This window comes from Lissotriton vulgaris, chromosome 6 (genome assembly GCF_964263255.1).
Source record: "Lissotriton vulgaris chromosome 6, aLisVul1.2, whole genome shotgun sequence".
Lineage (NCBI taxonomy): Eukaryota > Metazoa > Chordata > Amphibia > Caudata > Salamandridae > Lissotriton > Lissotriton vulgaris.
In genome coordinates this window covers 1,770,380,023-1,770,393,857 of record NC_141694.1, presented here as the reverse complement: position 1 = coordinate 1,770,393,857, position 13,835 = coordinate 1,770,380,023, and the positions used below count along the sequence as shown (strand labels likewise).

General features: G+C 40.9%; 1 protein-coding gene across 3 annotated transcripts in view; it reads right to left on the bottom strand.

Annotated features, from left to right (window-relative positions):
* Positions 1 to 13,835, bottom strand: part of NCOA1 (nuclear receptor coactivator 1) — a 1,223,800-nt gene that overhangs the window by 54,309 nt on the left and 1,155,656 nt on the right. For 2 of the 3 annotated variants that reach the window (XM_086928021.1, XM_086928022.1), the window contains 3 exons: positions 13,298 to 13,615; positions 11,612 to 11,713; positions 4,627 to 4,728 (listed from right to left, as the gene is read on the bottom strand). In XM_086928021.1, the coding sequence (XP_086784147.1) occupies positions 4,627 to 4,728; positions 11,612 to 11,713; positions 13,298 to 13,615 (522 nt within the window). The remainder of the gene's footprint in view (positions 1 to 4,626; positions 4,729 to 11,611; positions 11,714 to 13,297; positions 13,616 to 13,835) is intronic. The other variant, XM_086928023.1, reaches the window with a different exon arrangement.

The window sequence follows — 13,835 nt, the reverse complement described above, 5'->3', positions numbered from 1 at the left end:
TGCTTGCCAAATGCATCAATCATGTTGGATTCTCAATCGGGTGCTGGTCTGAAATGAGTTAGGACTCACCTTACTTGTTGAAGTGTGAACTTTCCAGAGGAGGGTGTATGGTGAGAAAATCTGGATCACCAGTGCAGATGATCAGCAAAATAAGGGGCACAAAAAGTACATTGTTTCAACCATGGTAGCCATTAATGCATCCTCTTGTCATCATTATCCTGGAGTGCACTCGGTTCTGTGATAATAGTCACATTGTGTCAGGCACACCGGGTTAAGAGTCAGGCATAACAACTGGTTCAGTTTTGTAATTTAGTAGCACGGCATCAGTTGTGCTTAAACCAAAGTCGGTTTGTGAGCCAACGTGGGTGTTGGCACCTGGCTGCCTGTTGATTGGCAATGGTGAATTCGGTATTGACGATAGGACCTTCCAAGAATCTCAGGGCCGGAGTCAAAGTCTGTACCATCGTAAATATGGATCTGATAACAGGTCACCAAGGGGATATATGGTGTCATGGGAAGGCTCTCCAATGGTTACCTGACTGGAGCCTCCTGTGGTCTTGTTGGACCCACAGGCACGCCAGAGGGAGCTGGAAGCACACTAAAGATTTGGAGCATGGCCTCCTTGAAGGTCTCGGTGTGTTTCAGGATTGATGACAGCCCAGGGAGCTTGGGGTGTCATGGGACCAGCTGAGGAATCTGTTCCGCAAGAAATGACCTCAAATTAGTGTGACACAAATCTTCACACCCATGCGCCTTGTCTTTGGAACCAGAGTGGCAGGATGTGGTCGAGTTAGCTTCACTTTTTTGTGCTTGCAGCCAGACTTTGACTTTCAAGAAGATTTTGAGCAGAAAGTAAAGACGTCACAGGTACAGCCTAGTGACTGGAACCGGGTGGAGCAGGACCTGTGTGAAGGCTGAAACTGCTTCTTATGTTTAGTAAATTACAGCGCTGTTGCCTGGGCTCAAGTAACCTTCAGGTGCATTAGAGAGCATTGGTCACACAAATTTGAGTTGTGGATAAAGCCCATACGCCAATTGCACACCTACTGCATGTCTGTGACCGACCCAGGCTTTCTGCAGGCACAGCACAGCTTGCATTTGGTGGAGACATTATTCGCTAGCATACTGTGAAGAGCTTTCTGTTGTTGTCGGAAGACTAAAAAATGTTCGAGCAGAGTGCCAAATCTGTGTTGGAAGGTGCCGAAAGAAAAGAACTGATTTCAGCATGCAGAAGTGGCACTTATCTGTAACTAAGGTCAGTAACTTCAGAGGTGGTATGTAGTCAGTGGGTAGCCGCATCACTCCATCTACCAGAATGAAGGAGAATTGATGGAAAATTCTCCAGGTCTAGTCTAGTGCCTTAAGAGCTATTCTAAAGGTGCAAATATATGGTTAGAAGAATTAATCAGAAACAGCGAGCGGTCTGAAAGGACTGAGGAAATACTAAGATGAGGAGGGAGTAAGGGGAGTGGTTGAACACAATACAATACAATAAGAAAAGGAAAATGCACATAGCAGAAACAACATTGATTTCACAAAGTGGTTCCTCGTTTCAGTTATGTAATGATACAACACAGCAAACAATCACAAACAGGGTGAAAGAGCAATGTCCAGAGGAGGGACAAAAACAGGAGGAAAAAAACAAGCAACAAATCACAAGCACAAAAATGCAAATTGACAGCACAGTCATACAATAGAAAAAGGCTTACTAAGTAGAGAATACAATGCTGCCTGCAAAATTCATCAAACGCTTTCTGTAGTGAGTCTGCAAAAAATGTTTAATGTCCCGTTACAAACAACCTTCTCTTTTTCAATAGAGACTGGTGTTGAATTTTGGGTTTATAGGTCATCTTTTTCATCACCAATTCTGACTCGCATGTATCAATGATGCAACTCTGTTACTCTGAGCCTTGGTGTGCATTATGTGCACAGTTGAGAATGGTTTAAAAAGGCAGGCTTAGATCTGGTTAGAGCCTGTGAGTCTACAAACTGCAGTAATCCCCCAACTGACAAATGTGCTTTGGCAGCTGCACTTTAAAGCACATAAGTCCAAGATCTTTTAATCCTACCTGACATGCAGTGCAAAATGTGCTTTCACTCAAGAATGATCTTCGAGGAAACTGGGTACATCTTCTAAAAACATGGCACGCTGTGTCATACCATCATTGGCAAAACATTCAACTCTCACTAATAGCGTTCAGAACCTTCAATGTGCCATGTCAACTAAAGATGTGCATGTAATGGACTGGCCTGCTTTAATAAAGCAAACAATTTTGAAGGATAGAAAGGTTTGGCACAGGAGGTCACAACATTCAGAAGCCCACAACAGTTTGATTATCCAGACAGCACGCCAATCCTCTACTTCCGCTGCAGTGCTACCTTCATACTTGGATGTGGAAATTTAGACCAGTGGTCTTTGTCATCATTTCGATCTTGACGATCCATCTAATTACATGTGTTGAGGCACAATAACATTAGATCCATTTTGTGAATTCTGCCACTTAGTACTTAAGGATACAATATCAATATATCAAAAAAGTGTCAATGGAGCAGATCTTCCGAAGTCTTAATGTACCCGAGGGAAAGAAGAGGATCTTATCTACATTCTCAAAGGGTCAGGAACCGGTTCGAAGTGTAATCAAAGACCGTTCAGTGAAAAATAAAATGAAATGCATGATGTAAAACTGAGATAATGTAAGGCGAAGAACATGTAATGCATACGCGACGGCAATCCCCATGACCAATTGGTTTGTTGAAATTTACTTCAAGGTCTTCGAAGTACCGTAACGATCAGCATTTGTTTCATGCCAACTCTTTAGAAGAGAAAGTGTATCAAATCTTGTTAAGAATAAATACAATACCAGGGCTGCACTATCTGAGAAAGGTCAGTGCCAAGTGCAGTAGATTATCTAATAAGGTGAAAGCAAAATTATAATTTTCATTCGGTGTTTATGTTTATTGAGACCTACACCATGCCCCTACTTACAGAAGGCTCTGACTCTGGTTATGGTCAGGCTGCTCTGCCACCAGCATACAGGCAGCCTTAGCACCTTGCCAGCAGATCCTTAAAACATAACCACCAAATCATGAAGTCTCTTAAGCATCAGGTCCACACTAACAGCATTAAAAGAGCACAAAACCCGGGCTAAATGTCTGTCGGAATTGACATCACAGCGGCTGCACTAATGATGGGTTACAAAGCTACAGGCCCACAAATACTCAAAAGCTCACCATTCTTTTCATAACTGCTACAAGGGATGTATTTGAAATCTGGCTGTAACTGCTTGTTTATCAAAACTGATCTAAATTAAAGCTTTGCTCTGGAAAGATAAACTGATAATATTTGTATCTGTGCGAAAAAAATTAAGGCCAAGTTAAGAAACACGTATAATGCTGGCCGATGATTTAAGATTGCAACTCCTTTTTTCTCTTCAACTTCTTCTACAACTTCAATTTAATGAACGAGCGGCACACAGCGGAAAAATAAGCATTCCACGGGTAATTTATCAACATCCTTCCTTCCAAATTAAGTCTTAAATCATGACTAGTGCAGGATGTTCTCTTTCTAGTCGCCAGGATTCTTTTTTTCCATTTCAATAAATATTATTAAATAGTCTTTGAAGGAAAAATTAAACGAATTAATGTTCATAAAAGAGAAACTACATTAACAGTGCATGATAAGTATAGTTTATGAAGGTCTATCCTAGTACTCTCTGGTACAAGAAAGTGAACAGAAAATACACCAAATATTGATAAAAGAAAGAATCTGGGAAACTACCGAGGTTCTTCTACCAAGTTTCAGTGCTAAAGATGGCTTCTTGGTCTACATTAACTAAGTAATTCTGCCAACTCACAAAAATATTTATTTTTCCCGAAGAGCTCTAATAAGATCGACCCCCTGCTGATCAAATTTACTTCTTTAAATTGCTGAATATGATGCAAGAGGTTTATGGACACTAGATGATGACAGCACAATTCACAGCCCAGTCTGCGGAAGGATGAGGGACATTAGATCCCGGAGAAGGTTCTGAGGACCGAGACATCTTCTCTGATGCCTTAGATATGGCAATGGCAAGGCAGACTACTACCAGCATGTCTGAAAGAAAGAATACATTATACTGTACAAAATGCAATTGGTTAAGGCATTTGCTGACATATGAGTTAATGGCTGAACTAATGCTGCATGAGCCTGGGAAAACAGGCCAATACAGAATAGAGTCGCAAACGCATTTGACTGAGAGGGAGGCTATAATTTATATTACAGATTTTAATTCCATTTTTTGAAAAACAGACCCTAGCACTTCAAAACCATAAAAATAGGATGGGATCGTTGTGTACCACCTGCTGGCAGAAATATGAGTGTTTCAATGCCAATTATCTGGCCAAGTGTAAAAAAATTTAAAAAGTAGGCCATCGGCTACCTTGAAACCCGGTTCCTCCCAACCCACGGAGAAGAATTAAATGAATTTGAAGATTGTTACATAAAATGTAGTCAATAAAAGTAAACATGTTTCTACACGTCCAATAGCCAACCCTTCAATAATCTTTGGGATCTACTTTTGACCTCGGTTTCAAAAGCAGAGGATGAATTAACTGCAACCATCATAAATCTAATAAGAAACTTACCTCCGCTATTAACTGAGATCCAGTTAGACAGGGCTCCGATCGGGAGTCCGTCCAGTGAGGCTCTTCGGCTTCCCAACAGCGAAGTCGAGGGAGCACCAATCTCTGTAAGGTAAAGAGAGGTCTCCTCTGATGGATAGGATATTTCACAGAGATATTAGCAGAACCCCCACTAACACAGACCTGCTGCAATTCAGCCGTTGCATGAAAGATTGTTTGTGGTGATTGGGAATACCTTAACGTTAATCAGCAGGGGCTTTGAAAAGCAGAAAAAGAAACATTTAGAGGCACAGCAGACACAACGAAAACCGTTTTGGTCTTTAAGATCACAGGGAGACACTGGTTGAATTAACAGTGGGAGGAAAGGATTCAAATTTAAATATATGGATATTAATTTGATGCCGACAAAGAACTCCCCAGTCTGGGTTTACTGTTACGAGCCCAATAGGATTAAGTAAACATTCTAATGAAACACTCGAGATTTCTCTCAGCTTTCCTCATGGTCTCTATTAGAAGTTAGGCATGGTCAGCATCATTCCTATCATAACATAATGAATTAAACTCCCCAAGGCAAAATGTTAAATAGTTCAGGAAAGATGTATTTCCAGAAGGCACATATGCAGCAAGTAATAACTGGCCCAATGCTAGTGTGAAGGTACATCTTAGATGTAGTTTGGAGCAAGTCTAAAAGAAATGTCAACTTAAAAACTAAACTACTGACAGAAAGAGCAATAATCATAATGATATTCTTCTACCAGACACCAAACACAATGAACATAAATATCGTTGAAGAGAAGACAAATTGTATTTTATTGAGCAAGGAAAGGAAGACTAAAAACAAACACAAATGTCTTCAACCTACAAGTGCTTCACAAACCTAACCTTTGGTATGAATAAATCATTCACCTGTTCCATAAAATAGATATCCTTCTCCACCACTGCATGGCAGAGAGCATCTCAAAGATTCACCTAGCTCAAATAAAAGCCCCTGCTTTATTTGACAAATGAAAAAAAGGTTTACTGGGGTCACAAACCTTTATTTGCTAGAAGAACCACTTGATACTCATTGGTTCAATAGTGTCACCTTATGGCAATTAGATGGTAACTATTTTCTTTTGCTTTGAACCAGGATTTGGATATGCTAACTTGAAAGAAAACTTTGGGGTCAAGACTCTGAAAATAATACTATGAAAGAGAACACTATTTCACTGCAGCAAAGAGAAAAATCTGAAAATACATTTCTTTTAAGTTTGTCATGCCCGTCTCTCCTAATCAATGGGCAGCGTATTTCTTACCTTTTGACAACATAGGGTTGTTTGGGTTTACCAACAACATTCTCGAAAGATATACATTTTGCTGTCACTACTATATAAGTATATTCCTAACATATAAGAAAAATACTTTCTATGTAATTCTAAGCAACATGAAGATCTCTGTTTTAGCTGTCAGACACAAACCTAAAAGAGTGCAATTTATTAACAACGGTAATCCCTGTACTCAAAGCTGTTCAGCCTGACTCGCCCGTGGCTTCTCAAATTCCCCTTAATGATCTAGCACTCCTGAGATAGAAAAACACAATGAAGCCAGAGAGTGCAAAAGGTGATTGGATAATAAACATGACAAACGAAGGAGACTGGCAATAGGCTGAAAGACTTCAAATACCAGAGAAGTTGTATTTACTCATGCACCCTTAAGCTCCCCTTCTGGTGGGATTTTCCAGCAAAATAAAAAGAACACAATGAGTACAAACACGATCAAACAAAATATTTACTTGGGTAAACGGTTGCACATATCAGAAGCAAGGTATTGAGACTGTGCCAATACAGTGTTTGTAGAACACTTAAATCAAGGGAGGCCAGGTGACTGCTTTGCTGAGAACAACATGTAGGTCATAAAAACGTTTAGCAACACTACATAACGCTGAAACACACAAACAATATACAGCAAAACCATGGCTCAGAAGCTAGTTTCTTCCAACTATGGTAGCAGTGAGACGATCTTGTGCACTCCAAGTAGCATCTGAATACTCTCCATACAATATGTATAGGTACGGTACTGATGTGGAAATCAGAAAGCTTTTCTTCAGCAATGAAGGGCACAATATCAATGCAACCATAACCTTGAAAAAACAGCATAAAGCTACCTACCAAAATAAACCCCACAGCTCATTCTCCCGGAGTCATTAGAGCAACAAGTTACAGAATCTTTCGGATATAATCTTTCAGATATAAGTTTCATGTCACTCAAACCAAGATACGAATGGGAATGAAGGCATTTAAATCCAAATTCTAGATAGGTCTCCTAACTGGTGAGCACAAGTGGAGAATCCTACCAAATGATGCACAATTAGGTTGTTTTTGGGAAGAAAGATCTTATATTCGATTTCCTAAAGGCACCGGGCTGCTGCTAAATAGGACAAGCGTGACTTACATTGAAATGTCACAAATGGCCCCTAAAAGATATAATCGGTCAAAATCGGGCACCTTTATCATAAACATTCACCGAAATTGGCAAGGTGGCTGGAGGAAAATATTTTCTTTTAAAAGTTGAAGATGAGGATAGCTCAGTGCTCAACGTACTATGCTACTAAGGAAGAATTTGTGAGCTGGGGTGCATTACTCAAGACCTCCTTTTGAGATAGCAGCCAACCTACCCCTAATTGCCATGTGGGTCAGCAAAATCATTTTCATTAGCATAAAGTAAGTGGCAAACTAGTGGAGGTGGAACACGAGGCTTAGATGGAACATGCTATTAGATTAAAGACTGATGCCGTTACAGAGCTTCCACCTGTGACAAGAACATGTTCACCTGCTTACTTGTATACTTGCATATATCTAATCTCACAAATATCTGATGATTAACAAGGCACATGGAAATGAACACCCTACTTTGACAGTCGAGGAAGAAAGACCTAGGATAAGAGGAATATTATCTTCAGTTCCAAGGTGTTTATGTGAAAGTTGTTTTAATATAATTGAACACCGGCAGAACCCAGTCAAGCCTCTGTCCCAATCATGCTTGAATGCCTCAGAAGATACCGTCACCTCCATTTTTAAAGCAACAAATGTGACTACTACCATGGGAGTATCCTGATTTGAGCACCAATCCAAATTTTATGTAATCTCACAGGAAATGAGAGGGACATACATGAGTCAATCTCTTTGTCAAAGAAGGAGGACATATATAAGTGAAAGGCAGGAGGACCAATGCGAAGCATGAGGTTTAGATCTCTATGAAGCCAAGTTTTGTTGCTATATAGAATTGGTTGCTATTTTCTACAAGAACTGCATTAGCTTTGGAGGCCGTAAAGCTTTCCCAGTACCCATGCACTTCTAAGTATTTATAATTAGCATCCTCCGTAATGCCCTTTGATTCATTTTTATGCCTGGAGGTGCAAGAAGTGGAGAAGCATATTCCAATCTGGACTTATAGTCTGGAAACTGTTTATAGAGTACATATTCCTTTTAAGGCTGAAGAGTGGGAGAAGAGTAGAAGCGCTCTGCTGCAGATATGGGGTGCTTTCCATTCTCTGCTATGGTGTGATGTGTGCCAACCTGTGAAAAATTGACAACACAGGAGGGATGACTCAGGCTTATCAATATGGTGGAGGTTGAGATCAATGTTGAAAGTTTGAAGGGATGATTACAAGGCAATGGCACACAGACCACTGACTAGCAATGTGTCACTTTAGAGCTACACTTGGAGCAATAAACACGATGCACTCATTTGGTGTCTGATATGAACGGTTCAGCCACATCTGTGATGAGGCCTAGTGATGTGTGAAACCACAAAACCATGGTTGACTGCACCAACTTGAAATACCCACCTCTGTGCTACATGGACCATAATCATTCAGTAATCTAGCTCCCTTCCCGCTACTTGCCCAATATACAGAATCCAGTTCAATGTCATGAAAGGGCCATAGGAGATTCAAAGACAGACTCAGTTCGAAAAGGGTTGTCATGGCCTCATAAGGAGGGCAAGTCACATCTTAGGAGAGTAGGACCAAATTAGTCTGTGGGAATTGACTTGCATAATCATCAGTCCTCGACATGTGCTGCCACAGCAGCTTTTATGTATGTAAACTGCAATTTGTATGTACTCCACTGGTACTGAATCTCTGAAATTTGCAATGAGGCTGCCAGACAGGGATGTGAAACAAGCATTTTACACATCTAGGAATGGGAATTAACATTTCTCGCTGGGTGAATGGGTGTTGAAGAGGCACTTTTTCCCTAACAGTGCCAGGACACAATCTAAACATGCAAAGGCTTTGACCCACCACCTTCTGGTAGAACTCTCAAAACAACTGTGAGCAAGAAGATTCTCTATTTCCAGTAGAAGGTCGAGGACCGGAGGAAGAACAGACAGATGTAAGAAAGACTGATCCCATGTGGTACCACTGGCAGAGCCCATGGTTCCTGGATGATGAGTTCTCCTGCATGAAAGTAAAAGACCCGACCCAACAAAAGTGGTGTGTGTTCCACGCTGAACGTCTGTCCTGGAAGAAATTGAAAAAGTATGTTTTGTTTCTTAGGTTAGAGCAGTAGTCGAGAAGAAGCTCTTCATTTCCGAACATTTGGTGAAGATATGGACATGAAAGAATCAACCTAAGAGGTGTCAGAAACAGTGAAAGAATAACTTGTACTTGTGCAGTCTGCAAGAGCCAATGTTGTCGTTGGAAGGGTATGGGAGTTTGACATTGCTTTAACAGCCACCTCCATCAGTCTTGCAAAGAGAACTTCTTTTATGCTTGCAGCAAAGGATACCATGCAAAAAATGGGAAAGTAAAGACGTCTTTCTTGCACGTTTGGCCTCTGATATGAAGAGTTTAGCCATGCCTACCTGTGCACTGTAACCTCCAGGCTCATGTATCCTGAGACAGAATCATCAGAGGAACCATACATAGGCTTTATGGGGAAAACCAAATTCAGGCTTCAAGCACCTAGGAAACTCTACGATTCAGAAAACTCAGTATCTAGTACCTGCAAAGTTCCTCTCAAGCAACAAGTTAAGGGACCATAGGCCAGGATGAGTCAATAACAAACATTAGGACACTGACCTCTGTTGTCAGTGAAAATTGATTTGGGGTGAATATGTCTATCTGGAATGACTGCTGATCTTCAAGAATGTTCTGTCAAAAGTGCTTCCTGCAATGATCTGAGATGACAGATCCCAAGATCTGCTTTGAAATGGGAACTTTTCTTAATGAGTTAAATAAGGGAAGACTCTTACAATGTCATTAGGCTAAATGTCTATGAGAACAGTGGAACCACAATCTGCAAACTCTGGTGCAAAAGCTTTCTTTTAAATTATGCTATTTAGAATGTGTAGAGTGCAAATGTCACCACATGGGCCATATGTACGAACACATTTTCTCAATGGCACAAACTAGGTAAACCCTTTCAGGCCAGTTATCTTTTGGTGCTAGACACAATCAAAATAACGGCAACAAGAGTATATCACTAACAATTCGAACTTTCAAAAAAGGGACCTTTTACGATTGCATCTAAACATAAGATTATTTAGTGCCTACCTCATTTTAACAACAATGCTATCCAAATAGTACAGCCTGTACCATAAATGTACAGTCATTAATGAACACTGTAGGAAATCTAGGGTTGTAAGGCAGGACTCTGCAGAGGAGCGTCGAGGATGAACTGGCACATGAGGGATCAGACTGACACACAAATATGCAATCTCAAATAATAATGAAAGTGTAGGGACTGAAATTCAACCCAATGGCATTAAAGAAGAGAGTGGAGACTTATCAACGCTGAGGAAAAATGCTCCCGAAAAGCCATAAGCAATGCCTTATGCAGTGCCATTTACTGGACTTGCTCTCATCGTGTCAGTAGGTAGCGGTTTACATAACTAAGATGTGCCCATATGTATGCCTGAACAGCCTGGATAATGGGAGAGTTCAGTTCCATCTGGGTCACCTTTCCAATATGGGATTTCATAGTCTGGTCTAAACCAGTGAGGATTTTCACGTTTAACTTCTCATGCTGGAAGTAGAAGGATGCAATAGCTAAGTGTCAAGAAACGAGACAGGTCTAACACCGGATACCAAAAAGATCCCTGGTTATGAACTTTTAACTTTTAGTTTATTTGCTGCCAGCCAATGGTCGATGGTTCAGGCTCTTACTAGCACCTGCCAATGAATACGCCAGGTTCAGCTGGATCACATCATAGGCTTATTTCAAAAACATATGGCATAAAATTCTAAGATTCTTGCGGCACACATTTACAGGAGATGAAGGCAGATGTGAGTGAAAGGATCACTAATGTTTGAGCTTCATCTTGGAGAAATGAAAGTAGCAAGGGACCAAGTTTAATTACCAAACTCCAATTTCTTTCAGTCTATACAAAAGCATCTTGAGCTCCACATTATCGAACCCACACCAAAGTCAAGAAGGACCAACACTCCCACATCCCCAGATTCTGTCTCAGTCCTTAGATCACCAGCCTGGAGAACTGGAGACTCCGATCTGTGCTGAATTGCTGATTAAATACCCAAGCAACAGTCTACCTTTTTAAGAGAAAGCGGGCGAACAGAATACATCTCCAGGAACAATACGAAAGAAAAAACTGCGAGCCAAAACCGAAGCACACCACACCGAGTGTCCAGTCCTTTAGTGCGGAGTGAAAAGACTGAATGGGAAGTCAAATACGTAGTGCCTCATAACTGATGCCAGTGTCAAGGGTCACACATGCACCAGTGCTTCTGAGATATTTTGGTACATTTCTCAAGGCAAACACAAATATAGGAGGAGGGCTGGTAAGAAGTTGTGTGAACTTGTATAACTGGGTGCCAGTGTTCAGGATGCAGAGCAACATAGGCGTAAGATTGAATGGAGGCTGAAAAGATTCTGTTACAACATTTTTATCTCCTGGTCTCTTGGTTTAACTCAAACGTATAGTACCACAAACAATGACAGAAAGTAAGTGAGGTCTTGATTTTCTACATAAAATAGTGTGGTGTTACCTGAGGTGACATCTGCTGTTGCATGCCAGGCCTCATGCTTATGCTGACTGGGCCACCTGCACCATACTGGTTGAGGATTGCCTGCCGGTTCTGCTGAAAGAGCTGAAAGTGAACAGCGAGAAAAAAGATAAACCATACTATCATCTGAACTGTAATACAAAGGCTCAATGATGGAGCTGGAAGATACTGTAGCCCTGGCAGCTGGAGCACACAGCTTGGAAAACCGGTCTTTTCCATTTTCAACACAATGTGATCATTGCAAGTTTTCCTGTATATACCCATTCTTAGTTGATCTTGATAGTTCAACCTTACCCTGCGGATAATGTTCTGAAATAACTGCATCTCTAGAAAGATGTAATAAACTGCAACAGAAATGCTTGACCCTACTGTGCTATCAAGATGAAAGTAATGCTTTACAATCCAAAATAGGACATAGAGCTCCAATTCTTTACGCTACCTTTATCCAGATTTTCGCATTTTGTATAGGCCTGATGTTAGGGTCTCCTCTCCACTCCACTGCAAAATTCTACTTTGGGATAAGGTGGAATAAAGACGATATTCAGTAGTTCTTCGTCTTTGTGCTAGTCACAATCTCTTTCCAAATGAAGCTTGGCCTACAAGTCTTTCGTTCTGGCACTGCACTATCACAGCAACAAAGCATGGTTTACACAGATCTCTCGCTACACTGTGCTTAGTATGCAAGTTGGTCAGTACATCAGAAGTATACATGTCCAACTACCAGTCTTCTTGAAAGGTTACCCCATGATGGACAACAACGATACTCAGACAATAACAAAGATATGACAATGGAGTGAAAATTATTGATGACATAATTGTTGTCAAATGTGAATAACTCTTTCACACCAGCTCTGCCTGGATCCCACTAAGACCGGGTAAAACAAATTTGATACCAATTTAAGTCAACTGAGTGAAGGTAAAGCATTTACACAATGATAAGGGAATACACTGTAAGTAGATTTATTGCCTATATTACAACATTTTTTGGTGTTTTCAATATTTTCTACCTTTCGCTTTCTGTAAAATATTACACAGAAGTTTCACTCGAAGCCGGGATAGGCTTTCTGGAATTCCAAGCGGTTTCCCCAAGACACTGCATTTTAGCAGTGCATTTCAGTATGACAAGTGACGTCTTAATTTTGTGAACTTAGTTCATATCTGTATCAATATAAAGAGCTGGCAACGTTGACTATGCATACGAGGTCATGTGATCACCATTTTGTATTCACTGCTTAAGTTTACTTAAGATTCATGAAACAAACATGCCACCAAAAAAATGGTTACTGAACTGCTGTTCTAATGTTAAAGGTGCCTCTAAGATAGGAATAGAAAAGATAGCATTTGAAAGAGTGAGTATAAAGGGGCATTTAACTGTTAATGATACAGCAATACAAAGTATATCAGTGTGTATAGAGTTCTTTTTGTGAGTTTCTAGGAATCAATAGGCCCCACTGGACTATATGTCGCTCTTTACAAATCATTTTAAGGCACCACATGAGAAGTATTTAACTCTTTTGACGTTTGTGTTATGCCAAAAACATAGATACCCCTATACGTCATCATAAAAATGATCTGCTTGTCTATTTACCTCCAACAGAATGGGGTATGGTTCCCAAAAGCTGGAGAGAGAACATAACACAACAAGACACATTTAGGTTCAGGGCTCACCTGCTGTTGACCTTGTAGCCTCTGCTGCAGCTGTATTCGGAGTTGGTTTGGAACCCCTTGTGGCCTGTTTAAGGTTTGCCGTGGCTGCATGCCTACATTGGTTGGGTAGGCCCCTCGAGGCGGCTGTGGCACCTGCACAGGCATGGGTCCGAAAGAAGGCTTCTGGCGAACCATAGTAGGGAAAACACTGTGAAAACTGGCAGTGGGGGAAATTGAGGGATAAGGCTGAGGGTACATGCCAGGTTTCTGCTCCATCATCACTGATGGTGCTGCATGCTGTGGAGGGTACCTTTCTGTTAACGCTTCCAGGCCTCCTCCCTATGGACACAGTGGATAACAGCAAAAAACATTATTCAGCATTGCAGCCTGTTCCACACTACTTTGTAAGATGCCCTAGTCTTCTCTCAAAGTCAGTCCTTAAAGACCCATAAAGACAAAGTTACTTATCTTTGGTAAAGATATTTCTGGTGAATACAGATTAATTACTTACCTGTAATCCTAGTTCTCTTCCAGGGGTGTCCTCATCAAAGTCAGAAGC